Genomic DNA, 14,834 nt, shown 5'->3' on the forward strand with positions numbered 1-14,834 from the left:
GCTTTTCCTTTAAAGTCTAAAGTCAATTCATTCTGCAGAAATTTGCATCTTCTGGGCCTGGGATGGAGCTGAAACCTTTGCTGGTGGAGCAGGAAAGGATCACAGGAGGGGAAATGCATAAATCTCCATCTGGAGCCAAGTTTGCTGGGAAGGAGATGGGGGAGCAGGAGTGCCAGAGCAGCTGAGAGAGCAAAATTCCAAGGGAAAAGTGGAAGAAAGGAAGAGGCATGGCCCAGGAATTCAGCTCTTCTAATGCTCAATACTTTCATCAGAAGCAAACCACTGGAAAGCTGCAACCCAAACAAGGAAATTAGAGCAAAAATTAACAATATTCAACTATTCAGATGTCAAAAGAACCAGAGGAGTTATTGGTGTGAGAGGTTATTGCCAGAGGGGAAAGCTCAGCATGTCCTGGGTAATTAAGCTTCATTGGAGAGCACGGATCCCTTCTCCAGGTAAGAAAGGCTTTTATGGCATGGCATCCTTGCTATTGTAATTAAACACCATGGGCTACTCTGCATATGAAGCCTTAAACACTTCAGTCCTTTATCAGGGGATTTTACTGGCCAGGCATGTGTGTTCAGATGGCAAAAAAACCCCAGCTGCTATAAAAAAAGAAACCCAAACATTTCTTTTTATTACTCGACTTGCTGTATTTTTATATATATTGAGCCAAATCCATCCCTTGTGGAGCTCAGTTGAAGCCAATAAGGGCAGATTTGGCCCATGTCTATATGAGAAAGGTGGTGACAATTAAAATATATTGTTTAATAATGAGAGCTATGGTAGTGAAGTGTCTTTGTGTCTATGAAATTATACACCACGACACCCAGCCAGTGTGGAGCTGGGACTAGCAAAACATATAAGGCTGGTTTCTGATGGAAAGGCAAAAGCACTCTGACTTTTATGATTCTGATTAAATATCACAAAGGCATTTGAAGGAGGCTAATTTAGGTAACATCTCCAGAAGTCTCATTTATAGTGCAGTATTTTACCATTTGAAAATATTTCTTGACTGTTTTTATATGTGGCTCTCAAGGACAGCATGACTGGCTGTTATTAGCAGGGAGTGAAAGACCAGTTTTTATTTCACTTTTATATTTGAGGGACTTTCAGCAATATTACAAAAAGGAATGTACCCTATTAAAGAGAAGTGAGGACAGCCTTTACTATCACTTTACACTGGCAAGTCCCCCTTGCTCCCTGCTCAGGGCATGGTACCAGCACATGAAAGGCACTGGTGATGCCTTGGAGAGCTGAAGATGTTTCCAGGTTAGCAGCAAACACCCAGAGCAGAGGAGCCCCAGGGTGCAGAGGAGCTGTGGCTACGTGGCTCCTGCCCAGCAACTCCTCTGTGTATCCCTGATGTAAGTCTGGGTGGATTTACAAGCTGGAGTTGCTGCTCTCTCTGTGCCTCGCATGCTCCTGCAGTTTGGGCAGTGCTTATCCAGGGCCAGGAACCAAATCCCTCCTTCCAGGCTCCATCCTGCCTCAGCTGGGCTCTGCCTTGATTGATCTGGGCCCAGACTTTGGCCCCAGCACTTCCCTGCTGGCTCCTCACCCTGCCAGGAGGGGAGGTGGGAGGCTGAGGGGGATCAGCAGAGATTGCCCTTGGGGAAAAGCCTTTTCCCCTGGGGCTTCTCTGTCCTGGGCCTTGGCAGCTGCCTCTGGCTCCTGCTCTAGGAGCTGGGGTGAGGAAGGTCAGAGCAATCAGAGATATTTTGTTGACCCAAGAGCTAAACTGGCTCTTGATGGCCCTGCCCAGGAGAGTGAGGAGGTGGAAACACCTCAATACCTGGACCAGCAGAAAAGGCAGCTCTAAAACAAAACAGTAGATATGAAATACCAGTTCTAATGCCACTGGTCTTCTAAGGAGTCTCTGACCCCCAAAAACGAGAGTGGGGAGGGAAAAACAGAAGAATAAAAATCCTTTTTGTTGCACTTATTACTCATTCTGAATCTATTTTATGGAAATCTGGCCTTTGGCATCAGACTCAAATAATATTTTATTAGAAGAAAGCATGATTCATTGGAATGGTGCAGTGCAGTATCTGTGGAAAGGAAAACTGGGAAGGACACAAGAGGAGCTCAGCTCTGGAAACCAATCCAAGGAACCACTGCCCCACACAGGATCTCAGCCCACAGGGAGCAACAACAAAAAGGAACAAAGGAATTCCAAGCAAAGCTTTGAATGTGGTGGTGGAGCCAAGGAAGGAATTATTGCTGTATCTGACTGTCAGGAAGGGTCACACAGCACCTGTGCAAGGAGAATATCCTGTCCTTTGGAAATTAATAGGATTTTTTAATTACCATCAATGTGATGATCAGGACTGGCCCATGTGCCTGAAAAATTCCAAGTTGACCAAAGGAGCACTAGGAGATCCCAGGAGGAGGGGGGTGTTGAGTCAGCCTTAGACAGGATAAAAGTCACTGCTCTCCTTTTTTGTACATTTTCAGAGATCTGGTTTTGGAGCTGTGAGAGCCAGGGCTGTGTTATCCACAGCTCTTTGTCTGTGATGAGAAGAGAAGCAGCAAAAAGAAGTGACCAGAACAAGCTCAGCCTCTCCAAATGACTGATTATAACTCATTACTGATTCTATTATTACTCAACTGATCACAACAGTTTCTGATTATAACCCATCCAACACTGCACCTCCTTTGCCTGTTGCTTTTGCTCCTTGCAAGAAAACAGCATTTCTCTTTAATTATTTTATTTTTATTTTGCCCCCCTTTTTCTCCTTTAAGTTTTCCAGCTTGTGTTTACCCTGTATTTAACTGCTGGGCACTGACCTCCTGCTTCCCCTTCTTTTGCTTTAATAGGATGAAAACTGATTTGGGAACCATCTAATTAGGCACTTCCCAGAGGTGAGGGGATGTTTTTTCTGTGTTATGCATGAAACAAATCCTTCATGGGGCTGGGTCATGGCTGGGGTAGGAGCATCTGTAAATCCTGGATTCCAGCCTGCAGTGGAAGCTGTTTTCCCCAGCCAGGAGGAACTCAGGTAAGGTGGGGGTTCAGCTTCACTTGTGCTGATTTGCAGCTGTAGTTGGTCTCAAGGAGATCTCAGAGACTTCAGTGCCTGCTGAGGCCAGGGTTTGGCAGGAGGAGAGGGACTGAGCACAGGGAGCTCCTGCTCTGCTCACCCAGCTCCCACTGCCCTGAATTCTCACAGCTCTGGAGTTTTTCAGTCTCCCCATCCTGGATTTGTCTCTGTGCTCCCAGATTTCTGTGTCACTGCAGGGAGGATGGCCAGGGGATCTTGGGCCAGGCTCCAACCCTTCCTGCTCCCCTGGGAGTGCTGGGGAGGGGCCTGGGGCTGGCTGTGGTCCAGCCCTGCTCTCTGATCCTGCACACAAACCCCAGGGAAGCTCTCCCTGCCTGCAGGATGATGAGTGCTGGCCAGGGAAGGGTGAGGCCAGGGGGGACCCACCAGGCTTTGAGCTGCCTGTGGCACCAGCATGAGGAGAAGAACAGACTCATTTCAAGCAGAATTTTATTTGGATAAAATCCTTTTCATCACCTTTGGTGTTCTCATGAGTAAGGCTTGGACCAAGTCCTCACCCAGAGGTGTCTGATAGGTGAGGCCCTGTGGCCAAGAAATATAAGAAATATAAAAAGAAATATAAGAAGAAACATAAGAAACAGACTTGGACTTTTCCCTGTAAAGGAAAGGGTTCCCTGTCCCAGTGCCCTGCCCCTGTGCTCCAGCCCTGCTCTCTGACTGCTCCCATGGCTCTGGAAGTTCAGCTCCTTGCCAGGGTGGGCTGGCACTGACTCCTCATGGCCAGGGCAATCTGCTCCACGAGCTCTTGGCCTTAGAGGGGGTCATCAATGGTTTGGGAATTATTCTGGGCCATTCCCAGCTGTCCTTCCATGTGCTGGATTCACAGCTGATACTAAATACTAACTATTAGAGTTCTAATATTTATATAGTTTTATTGTTATATTCATAAATAGAATATTCAACTATAAATTATTCTATTTATAAATACAGTAATGTAAAATATTACATTCATATTTATTATATCTATTCTATTTATTATATTAAATACTAAACACTAAGTATTAACTACTAAAGTATTAAATTGATAATTTAAATTTTAATTGTAATAAATATTTAATTGATAATTGATAATTTAAATAAATTTAATTAATTTTATTAAAATTATAGTTTAAAGTATTTAATTGATAACTGAAAATAAATATAAAATATTATATTTATAATGTGTATATTAGAGAAATATTATTTTTCTATTTATGAATAGCATATTTAAATCTAATTTATTATATTTATAAATACAATAATTTTAAATATTATATTTCTATTTATTATATGAAATACTAAGTATGAAATACTAAACTCTTAATAATTTAAAGATCAGATTCAGAGTTGTGCTATTCTCTGAGCAGCTGCTCAGGTGCCCTGGGCAGGGGTGAATTCTCCCTGCAGTTTCAGGGTGGCTGTGGCACCCAGCACCCTCAGACACCCCGGGCTCACACTGAGCTCACAGCCCAGGCTGGGGCTGGCCTGGCACAGGGAACACCCCAGGGCTGCTCTAGAAAAGTTCTCCTGTTGACTTCAAGGGCTGAGCCTTGGGATTCTGGCAGGAAAAGCCAAAAGTGGGGCTGTGCCTGTGTGAGCTGCAGCAGGCACTGCCTGACGTCAGGAATTGCTCTCTGGACATGCTGTTCTGGAATGTTCCGGGGTGTCCTCCCTGCTGCCAGGGCTGAGCACCAGCACACAAACCTGGCCCAGTCCTGAGATCAGTGGGACCTCCCAGCTGGAAGATGCATTTGTCAATTTGGGCTTTCAGGGCTGTTAAAACCCTTGCTGCCCAAGCAGACAGTGCTGACATTCCACCTCATTTTTCTTATTAAGAAGTCAAATTTCCACCAGTTTGTAAATACAGCCCCACTGAAAATGTTCCTCAAAACTGCTGCAATGAATGGTTCAAAGCCAAAAATTTGTGTTTGCTGAGAACTAAGGAGAATGACAACAAAAACCCAGATGAAAAATGTTGGCATTTGCCAAATAATCCTCCAAACCTCTTCCCCATCAGTGTTTTTCAGTGGAACAAGAACTTTGTGACCTGCTGCAGTTATTCCTTCTCTTTTCATTCCAGTGTGTTTTCCTTTTCTTTTATTAAATGAGTTTCTAATTAACAAAACCTGCAATTATCCTGATTTTAATTGAATTGGGGTTATTAGCTCTTTGCACTAATTAATCTCCTTTTTATTTCTTCTTCTCAGGACCCAGTTCCAAAGGTGGGCTGGGGCTCAGGAGGGCAATTTTCCATCCTTGCTGCTGCAAATCCCCTGGGACACCTGAGCTGGCATTCCCAAAGTGCTCAGACAGAAGAATTTGCTGGCCAGGGCCAGGGAAAGGATCTGGGGGCTGGGAGGCCACAAACATCCAGCAAGGGGCACAACCCTTCCCCTGGCATCTCCCAGGGAGGCTGAGCAGCCCATGCCAGGTTTAAATGGAATTCTGGCTGAAGCAGGACAAGGCTGGTGCTGGGAGCCCTGGGATGGAAGCAGCACAGGGGTTTACAGGCACTCCTCTCGTAGGGTTTGCACATTAAATGAGGCTCATGTTGGACAAGGCTTTGTGCTTTGCTTGTACCACTCCCCACACTTCCTTTCCTTTAATTTTTAATCCCGTTCCTGTTCTTTGCAGAGAGCACATCAGCTCCAAATGTGATGTTTTCTACCTGCAAGTCACAGGCTCATGGTTTCTCCTCCTGTGGAGTATCATAGGAATAAAACCCCTCCAGTCACACTGAATTTAGGCTGCCAGTGCATGGCACCTCCTTGGAGCAGGTCCTTAAATTAAAATAGTGTAGATTTTTTTTTCTGTTTAAGCACTACTGCAGAAACACGAGTGGCCAAGGAGAGAGGAGGTTTTTTTTTTTTTCCTCTGGCTGGAATTTTTCACTAGAACCATCCTCAGGGGAGTTCTCATCTTCAAAAGAAACATTCTTTCTATACAAGCTGCAAAAAGAATTATTTAATGACATCATAAATTAATACAGAGAGGCACAAATTTTCCAAAATGTAGAGAGAGAGAAAAATAAATTCATGTTTGCCAAAAACACCCCAGCTCTTCCAGACTTAGGCCCCTCTCGAGCCTGTGAGCTGCCAGTGATGCCAAATTGAATGGTGGGGCTTTTGGCAGGACTGAAGTTTAGCTTGTTTAAATTCTGGCAAATGTTCCCATTACTCACATTCTCAGCAAGCTGATACAAATATTTGTTCTATTTCGAGGGAAGTCCAAGCTCAGTCTGGCACAGAGTGCTGCTGGGCTCAGTGGAACTGAGCCTGCCTGGGCCAAGATTAAATTTGGACATCTACCTTCAAGAAAAACAGAATTAAAAAATTCCCTGGGCCTTTTAGCACAGATTAGGGCACATCAATGGAAAAGGGTCCTCGTGTGTATTCAGGTTTTTCTCACTTGCTAATTTTTGCTTTAATCTGATTTGAAATGGGCCTGCTTTCCCTGGGCTTGGACTGCCATTCCTGACTGCAGGCTGGAAAAGCCTCCACACACATGAACCTCCACATTCTTGAGAATTAAAAGCTGTTTAAACTGCAGTAAATCAAAGTGGGACACGGTAAGCACACTTGATCTCTTTTAAAGCTGTGCAGGTTGTTGGGAATTTTTTGTTAGTGATGTCCCCAGTTTAGTGTTTCTGATTTGAAAAACAAACAGAGCAAATCCTCCAGGACACTCAGGATTTCTGTGCTCTGCTTCATCCTCAGGAAGGATCCTGCTCTGCCAGGATCTCCAGCAGGACCAGCACCTGCCAAGCCTCTCCAGGTGGGAAAAGCAGGAGAAACCCAATGGAACCTGGGTGCCTCACCTGGGACTGGACACACAGCCAGGTTAGAAACCTTGCAATGAAAACATGAAGTGAACTAAAAAAGAACAACCTCTTTCCATCCCATAAATTAATACCACCAGGTTTGGGGGGGGTTTGTTTTTGTGTTTTGTTTTTGTTTTTTTTTTTTTTGGCCTGTGCTCATCTTGAGTGGGATTTGTAATAATTCAATGATGTCTCAATGTTTCTGTCAAAGTCACACAGGAAGGGCTTCCCACTAACATCACTTTTTTAACCATTTGGAAATGGGAAATCTGCTCTAAGTGGATTCCTCTGAGTGGAAAAAGATTGTCACTGGAGAATGATTCATCCCATTTCATCTCAATGTCTGATCTCTCTCCAGTGACTATAAAAGGAACCCAGATGACCAGATTAGCATATATCCAAATTTTGCACATTTTTCTGCTAACTCAGCCTTTCCCAATCAGGTCCTGCACTCATAAATGCCCTGGGCTATTTTTACAAGGCAAAGCTCATGATTTGGCACAGGGGTTCCCAGGGCACTGCTCAGCTCCAGTGGCTGCTGTGGGACAGAGCCTGGGCCCTGCCCTTTGCAAAGGCTGCCAGGTAAAACTTGCACTAATTCCATGGTCAAGATTTCTCTCCACTCCCTGCATTGACTGAAAGGTTCTGGGCTGATTCTTACAGGAATTATTTTTTAAACTGCCTTAAATCAAGAAATATTGCATGGATGAGCAGAAGGTGCATGAAAAATGGCTAAAATAGCAGCAGTGATTATTCATTAAAAATGCCATTGTTATTGTGTTGGTCACCTCTGGGAAACAGGCAGAAGATCCAGGCAGGTTTTCCTTTGCAGCCTGGGCTGCTGACCCCACTGATTGCTGGGTTCCATCTGTCAGGTCAGGGTTGATGCAGTGTCACAGTGAGAAATGAGCTGAGCACTGCAAGCCCTGGGCAGTGACACCCCAGAGCTCTCCCCTCCCTCCCTCCTTCCATTCCTCACCACTGTCCCTGGAACTGGCAGCTCAGTCTGGGGCTCTGGGGACCAGAGGCTGCTTTTAACCCAGTGCTCAGATCAACTCAGGTGTCCCCTAAAACAAACACCTGAAAAATCCCAAATAAACCCAAGGGCACCTCAAACCTGATGGTGGAGCTTTGAGATGGAGAAGAAAGGGCCAGGTGTGCACTTGGGGAGTGGAGGGTGGTGAAGTCAGGCAGCAGGAGACAGAAGAGAGACAAGGCATCTTAATTCACCATGGAACATTTTTATACTGATTATTGAAATGCACCCAGAGACAGCTTGTAGTAGTAAAATGACTTTATGTTCTGATATGTAAAATAAAATGTCCATGCTATGTAACAAACATTTAAAAATTCCATACCACCTGTATCTAATGTGGTTTCTAATAAAGATTTATCTGTAGTATATATGGTTTTTTTTGTCTAACCCATTCTTAGTTTTTACATCAAAGGTGTGTAATAAAAAAATTTTAAATAGATGTCTTTCCAAAAAAAAAAAACCCTTTGCAACATTCATTTTTATTAAGTATTTCATTCATTAAAAGCAAAGCTGAATTGGACACGTGGCCTGCATTTGTGATATATATAATTTTATATATATATATATATAAAATATATATGTATATAAATAGCTATTCAGCATGCAAAAATTGTAGTGATTTCCAACCTCTGGTTCCAAAATCCCCACCAGTCACAGAGGAATTCTGCTGAGTGGCTGCAGGGGACTGTCCTGGTTGCAATGTGACCTCGGGGCTGTGTCACAGCCCCCCCAATCCATGGGGCTCCTCCGTGGGATGGATTCACCAAAGCACAGAAGCACCTCCCCACTTCCAAACCTGCATTTCAGCTTTTTGCCTTTGCCTGTTTGGGAAACAATGAACTAAAACCCCACTGTGCAATGACTAAAGCTTGGACGTTGTGCTCTTCAGGGGAACCGAGCTGCAGCGTCACCTCTGTGTCACCTGGTGGCACAGCCCGGGAGCTCAGCAGGAGGGACACTGCCCTGGGACAGGAGCTTTGTGGGGGAGGACAAAGGGAGCTCTGTCCCAGAGGGAATTCCTCTGCTTCCCCACGAGTGTCAGCCTCCTGCCAGAACCCCTGAGGCTGGAAAGGGCCTCTGAGATCATCAAACCCACCTGGGATGGATCCCACGGGGACACGAGGGCACAGCCAGGAGTCACCCCGGCCTTCCCCCGGGAGCACAGGGGGCCATGGATGCACTGGTTACAGATTTTACCTGTTCTACAAATATCTGTACACTGTAAAGCCTGACGGGGCACGGGAGCTCTTCCCTCCTCACCCCATCACTAGGAAAATATTCCTCTAGGCCTCCTTCAGGCCGAAGGCAATTCCGAGTTAGCTGCAAAAGAAAAGAACATAGCACAAAAGGCACGTTTCAGCTGAATACCAAAGAAATCAAGGACCAGCAAATACAGAAATTGGTTCTGGAAAGTATTAGCGACTTTTAAGCTTAAACTTCATAAATATATTGCAATAAGCAAATGTGACTCAATCAAGGGATGGGAGTCTGAAGACACTGGGTCTGTTCCTAACGCTGCAATTAATTTGCTGTTTGGCCTCGGACTTAACTCTTCACTTCTTCGCTTCCCCCAGCCACGCCCGGTGTCGGTGTGGGGGCAAGCAGAGACATTTGTGCATCGGTGCCTTCTCCGGCACGGCCCCCGCGGCCCCGCCGGCCCCGCGCTCCCGCCGCTCCCCCACTTCCAGAGGAACAAATTCCTCTGGAATCTCAGGACCCAAAGGGCTAAAGAAGCGCTGCCACGGCAGTCCTTGAGCTACGCGAGCGATCGAAGGGCTTTTTCCTCGGAGCTTTGGGAGGTTCTGGCTTCGTGAGCCAAGGACCGTAAAAGTGAAGCTCGTATTTTTCCCAAATAGCCAGAATTTGCTCACGGATGTTTAACATTACAAGCAAAAGAACATGACTAGCTACGGCACTCGTTAGTCTTGAAGATGGTTTCTACTGGATGAAGACACGAGAATGAATTTATTTGGGAGTCACTAAGAGCCTGATGGATCCAGCCCACTGAGACAGGAGATGGAACTCTCTGTGTGCCTGAAGATACGAGCTCTTCACGCACACAAATCCCTCTGGAAATGCACATGTGTCTCACCGAAGTGCAAGTTACCCACAGGTATCAACACCGCCTGAGCTGTCCCGGAGCAGTAAGGTGGCTGTGGCCTCGGGGGTCACCCGTCGGTCCAGTTCTCCACAGCCCCCATCCCTGAATGGTACTGCAGCGACGACTCCCTGGAGAGCGAGAAGCTCTGCGAGTACAGGAACTCGTTGGCCGCGTTCAGGTGCGGAGAGGGCGCTTTCCTCTCGCACACGGCCGGGTGCCCCCGCTCCCTGGGGAAGGCCGAGGCGGGGCCGCGCTCCCGGCCCGGGGCCGGGCCCAGCTGGTTGTAGACGCTGAAGGGGCCGTTCCCCGGCGGCTGCGAGCCCTGGCCCGCCATGGCCGGGAGCCGTGGCATCATGGGGGCGGCGGTGAAGTGGGGCGGGAAGGGCTGGTAGGGGACAGTCTCCATGGGCTGCACGCTGTAGCCGGTGTAAGGTGCGACTGAAGTCCACATGTTGCAGCTCAGCGGCGGCGGCGGAGGCGGTAAATCGTCGACGGCCGAGACGGCGGCGATGTCGGCGCCGGAGCCAGAGTACATGCAGGCCTCCCTGGGGGCCACCTCGCCGCAGTAGGACGGGCTCAGCATCTGCTGCTCGTAGGGCGGCGGCGAGCGGAAATAGTGATCGTCCCCCACCGAGGACGAGGCGTCCAGGTAGGAGCGTTTGCAGGGCAGGTCCAGGTGCCGAGCGCTTTCTGCAAGAGAAATTCACGCTCAGGAGCAGCTCTGCTGGGAGCCGGCGCTGGGGAGTGCCCTTGGAGGCCGCGATTATTTCACTAATGTGGTGCCCTCTCTCAGCTTAATCCAGTTAAACCATCTTAGTTTGGGAAAACAATGTACAACATCAAAAAGACATTGTGCTGCAAATGTCAGGCTAATCCTCCCCGGCCTCAAAGCGCTCCGGTGACATTTGTCAGCTTAAGTGAGGGACTCTTCTCACATCAGGGATTACTCCACGTTCATCCAGATAAGGAGGGCCCTGACACTCCTGCACGGTTCCTCCTGACAAACTCAAGAAGTCTCTTAAAGGGTCTTATCACAGCCTGCCTTCCTGTCACTGCAAAAATGACTCTACATTTCCCAGATATTCACGTCAGAAGCTGCAGAAATATTTCCAGATAAAGGAGCCCTTCCCCAGTGAGCAGCCCTTGCTCAGCTTTGCACAGCCCCTCTCCTCCTGTGAGGACCACGGCCCTGCTCCCCAGCAGCTTTCTGTTACTTATTAGGAATATTCTCTGGATGGATTAGTGAATTCATCTGCACATTAAACATCTGCTAAAATTACACATTTGCCTTGCAGCCCTCATTACTGGTGCTGTTAGATTCTTCATTTAGCCATGATCAGAGGATTCTCCCAGCTTAAATAAATTAGCAGGCAGTGAGACATGCAAATAGAAGGATTTTTTTCTTCTGTGCAAAATTTTTCCATTTAACTTAAAACATGCCATGATCTCATCTGATGCTGGACTAAAAGGAAGAGAATGCAGTCACAGCTCACTTAAATTTGGGAATTAGTGGATGAGAGGAAAGGGCTGCTCATACCAAGCTCCCACAGTCCCACTGGTCTGCAGACACTGAGGGAATTGCTCATGGCTTTGCCTTGGAAAGTGTAGAATTTGGGTAATGCTAATGGCCTCCTGCAAACAATTTTGAATTCAGCTGATCCTAACAATGGATCATTTTCCTCTGAAGCTCTGTGCCATTTGAATTACACATTCTAATTAATTGTTTCAGCTCTGTCTCAGTTTGAATTTACCTTCTATGGGACAAACCCACTAAAAATTGCTCCAAACAGCAGCTCTTGCCTCCTGACCTCCAAAACACTCCAATCACAGCAGTATTTTTGAAGATCAAGGCCCAAGAGACCAATCCAAACCCAACTCATGCTCTCAGGTTTATTTTCTGTAATATTTTCTAGCTGTGAGCTCAAGTTACCTCTTCTTTTTAGACAATGGTAGAAGAGCCCTGAATCTCTCTGTGCTGTGAAGGTGTTGAGTGGCAGATCTTGAGTATCCGAAGCTGCAAACTGCATGTGAGCACCATTCTCATACTGATAATGCTGCAGGCTCTGGTGATTCCCATGGAGTGGGTTCACATCTGGCTTTGCTGACAGCTGGCCATGGCTGGACACCAACCTCTGCCTCATGATGCTCTTGGAAATTACTGGATATTCTTTGCTAAAAGAGGTGAGAAAAATTAAGGCTGGTTAGGCTGTGATCAGCATCATCAGAATTTCATCAGCAGAGTGAGGAAATACTGGTTTGGCTCCCCCAGAGCATCTCCAGGCAGTGACTTCACCCCCTCTGCTTCAGACGATGAACTCATCACGCTGCCCTGGGTGTGGGAAGGGCTGACAGCACAGAGTGTGTCAGGAAGGGCTCCTGAGGGATATCAGTGCCATTCAGGCACCAGCAAACACTCTGGCCCTGTCAGCTGCTTCTCCCAAGAGCTGCAGGCGTGAGGAGGAAGAGGAGGAAGAGGAGGGAGGAAGAGGAGGGAGAGAGGGAGGTACCTCTGAAGCCGAGCCACGCGCAGGTCGCTGTCGTCGCTGCCCCGGAAGCCCTTGGCAAAGGGGTTGTTCTCAATTTTCAGCTGGGTTATCTTGAAAGAACAAAACCAGGAATGAAGTGTTTGAAAGCAAATCAGACCAAAAGTGCAGCAGCAGCAGCAGGGCTGAGCTGGTGGGTCTCAGTCCTGATGACCCCTGTGAAATGCAGGGTCTGGTCTTATTCTTGGCCCTGTGCTCTTTTTCTGGACACCTGATAGAGAGAATTTACTTGTCTGATTTAAAAGGTTCCCTGTGTTTCCACGTTAGAGAGCCCTGCTCATCATGGTGTGGCTCTCTCTAATTCCCATAACAATTTTACACACCTTTCTGGCCACCATTCAGGCATTTTAACTCTGTGAAAATCACAGCTCAGACACTGCTTTATCCCTGCACAGCCCCTCTCCCTGCTCTGCATCCCCTTTTAGTGCTGAGGAGAGCAGCCAGTTCTGCTCTGGGATGGTTTTGCAGAGCATTGCTGTTACTAACAAATGCACTTTTAGCAATGTTGAAAAATATCCCTTTCCCAAAAACTCCTGAGAACACAGCTGGCTGCTATCAGTGCTGGAGGGGAAGGTGGTGACATGTGAATTTAAGCAGCCTCCAGGGCTCAAACCCTTCCAGGGAAGCTCAAGCAGCTGATGAACCACAAGAAGAGTAGGACCCTTCCAAAGCCACAGCCTGACAGCAGGTTTGTACATCTCAATTTCATTTTGTTATTTAGCAATCGTGGTTTTCCTCTGACGTGAGCAGGATCAAAGCTTCAGTCCCTCCTTGTCACCCTCCCCTGGCCTCATCCAGCCCAGGAGGGGATTTGGGGTGAGCACACACCTCCCTCACTGACCTGTGCTCAGAGGTAACCTCTATCCTCAACTTCCTCATTTTTTTCTTTAGGAATACAATGATTTACAGCCACACTTCTTGCTAGCAGGAGATTTCTGAGCTAAATATAGTTCAGCAGTTTGTTTCTTCTAAAAGAAACCCAGACCAGGTTTTTCATTGTTGATGCTAAAGAGAATAAATAAAACCATTCAGGTGTTCCTCTGAGGCTGAGATTTTCTCCAGACCACACTGAGGTCCTGGTGAGACCTTCTGCCTGCTGTCACCTTCTGCAGGTCCCTGTGTCCCCTGCTCAGGGCAGTGTCCATCCCCCCCCAGCCTGCAGACCCCTGAGGCTCCTCACAGGATCTTCACTAAAGAATTTGGGCTCATCTGGGACACTTTCCCTAAATCTGTCAGGTCCAGCCTGTGCTGCCCCCAGCCACAAGCCCCCCCAGCAGAGCTGGACAGCAGTGACAGTGCAAGTGTGGAGTTTATGGAGCACTCTGGGAGCTTTAGGAATGAAAGGCACCATTGACAGCAGACATTTTAAATATGTATTAAATCTAAGCTCTTTTGAGTCTTTTTGGTTAACCATGTTTGGGCAATTGGTCATTTTATATCAACAGCTACAACTTTTCTACCTTCAGTGTCCTAATGAGCACTTTTCCCCCACCCGGCCTGACCATACCACATCCATGCTTCTGCTCTCTTAACTAGCTCACTAATTGCAACATTTTTGCAAGGCCTCTATGCTTCCAGCATCAAAGGGCACACAGGCATCCTGCTTGGGAGGAAAAGCTCTGGTCAGGTTATTGGGGAGGAAGAATTTCACACTTGTTCCTGTTCCTGCAGGATTTTCCTATGAATGTGCAGGAAAGGAACTGGTACAGTTACACATGGCAGATTTCACACTCAGGGGGACAGGAGGGCTCTGCCAGTGCTACCCCACTCTGCACCTTTCATTATGAATCTTGATGCCCTTTAAAAATTCCAGTTAAATTATTAATTATTCCTCATACAGCAGTTGGACTTGACCATTAGGAAAATGCCTGGGAGCAGGAGCAAAGGCAGAGCAGTAGCAGGATGGAATCTGAAGCCTTTCCATCCCCTGCTGTCATCCTCCCCTGGCCCTTCCCTGCTGAGGTGACACAGGGAGGTGACAATTTACTGTCCCACTGCTGGGATCCAACCCTCAGACAGAACTCTGCCCGCTGCCCAGGTAACACCACCCTCACACCACAGAGCAGCCCCTGCAGCACACAGGTGCCCCTGAGACCCAGCCAGAGCACAGAGCTGACCCTCTGTACCCCCAAAGTCCCCCTGCCCCACGTGCAAACCGCAGAGGCAGCTCCGAGTTCCGTTTTTATGGTTACATTCCTCATCTGTCTCACTAAACACACATTCTGTAATTACTGCTCACTGCAGATTTATGAGCAAGCTTTACTGGTCATTATTCCATGTGCTTTGCTGT

At 47.2% G+C, this 14,834-nt stretch overlaps 1 protein-coding gene across 1 annotated transcript in view; it reads right to left on the reverse strand.

Annotated features, from left to right (window-relative positions):
- Positions 1-8,102: 8,102 nt before the first annotated feature.
- The window catches only part of TBX4 (T-box transcription factor 4), a 30,771-nt gene continuing 24,039 nt past the window's right edge, over positions 8,103-14,834 (reverse strand). The window contains exons 5-7 of the mRNA XM_059866151.1: positions 12,509-12,597; positions 11,932-12,173; positions 8,103-10,691 (exon numbers count right to left, since the gene is read on the reverse strand). Of these exons, the coding sequence (XP_059722134.1) occupies positions 10,069-10,691; positions 11,932-12,173; positions 12,509-12,597 (954 nt within the window). The 3' untranslated portion in view covers positions 8,103-10,068. The remainder of the gene's footprint in view (positions 10,692-11,931; positions 12,174-12,508; positions 12,598-14,834) is intronic.

This window comes from Haemorhous mexicanus, chromosome 22, assembly GCF_027477595.1.
Source record: "Haemorhous mexicanus isolate bHaeMex1 chromosome 22, bHaeMex1.pri, whole genome shotgun sequence".
NCBI classification, from domain to species: Eukaryota; Metazoa; Chordata; class Aves; order Passeriformes; family Fringillidae; genus Haemorhous; species Haemorhous mexicanus.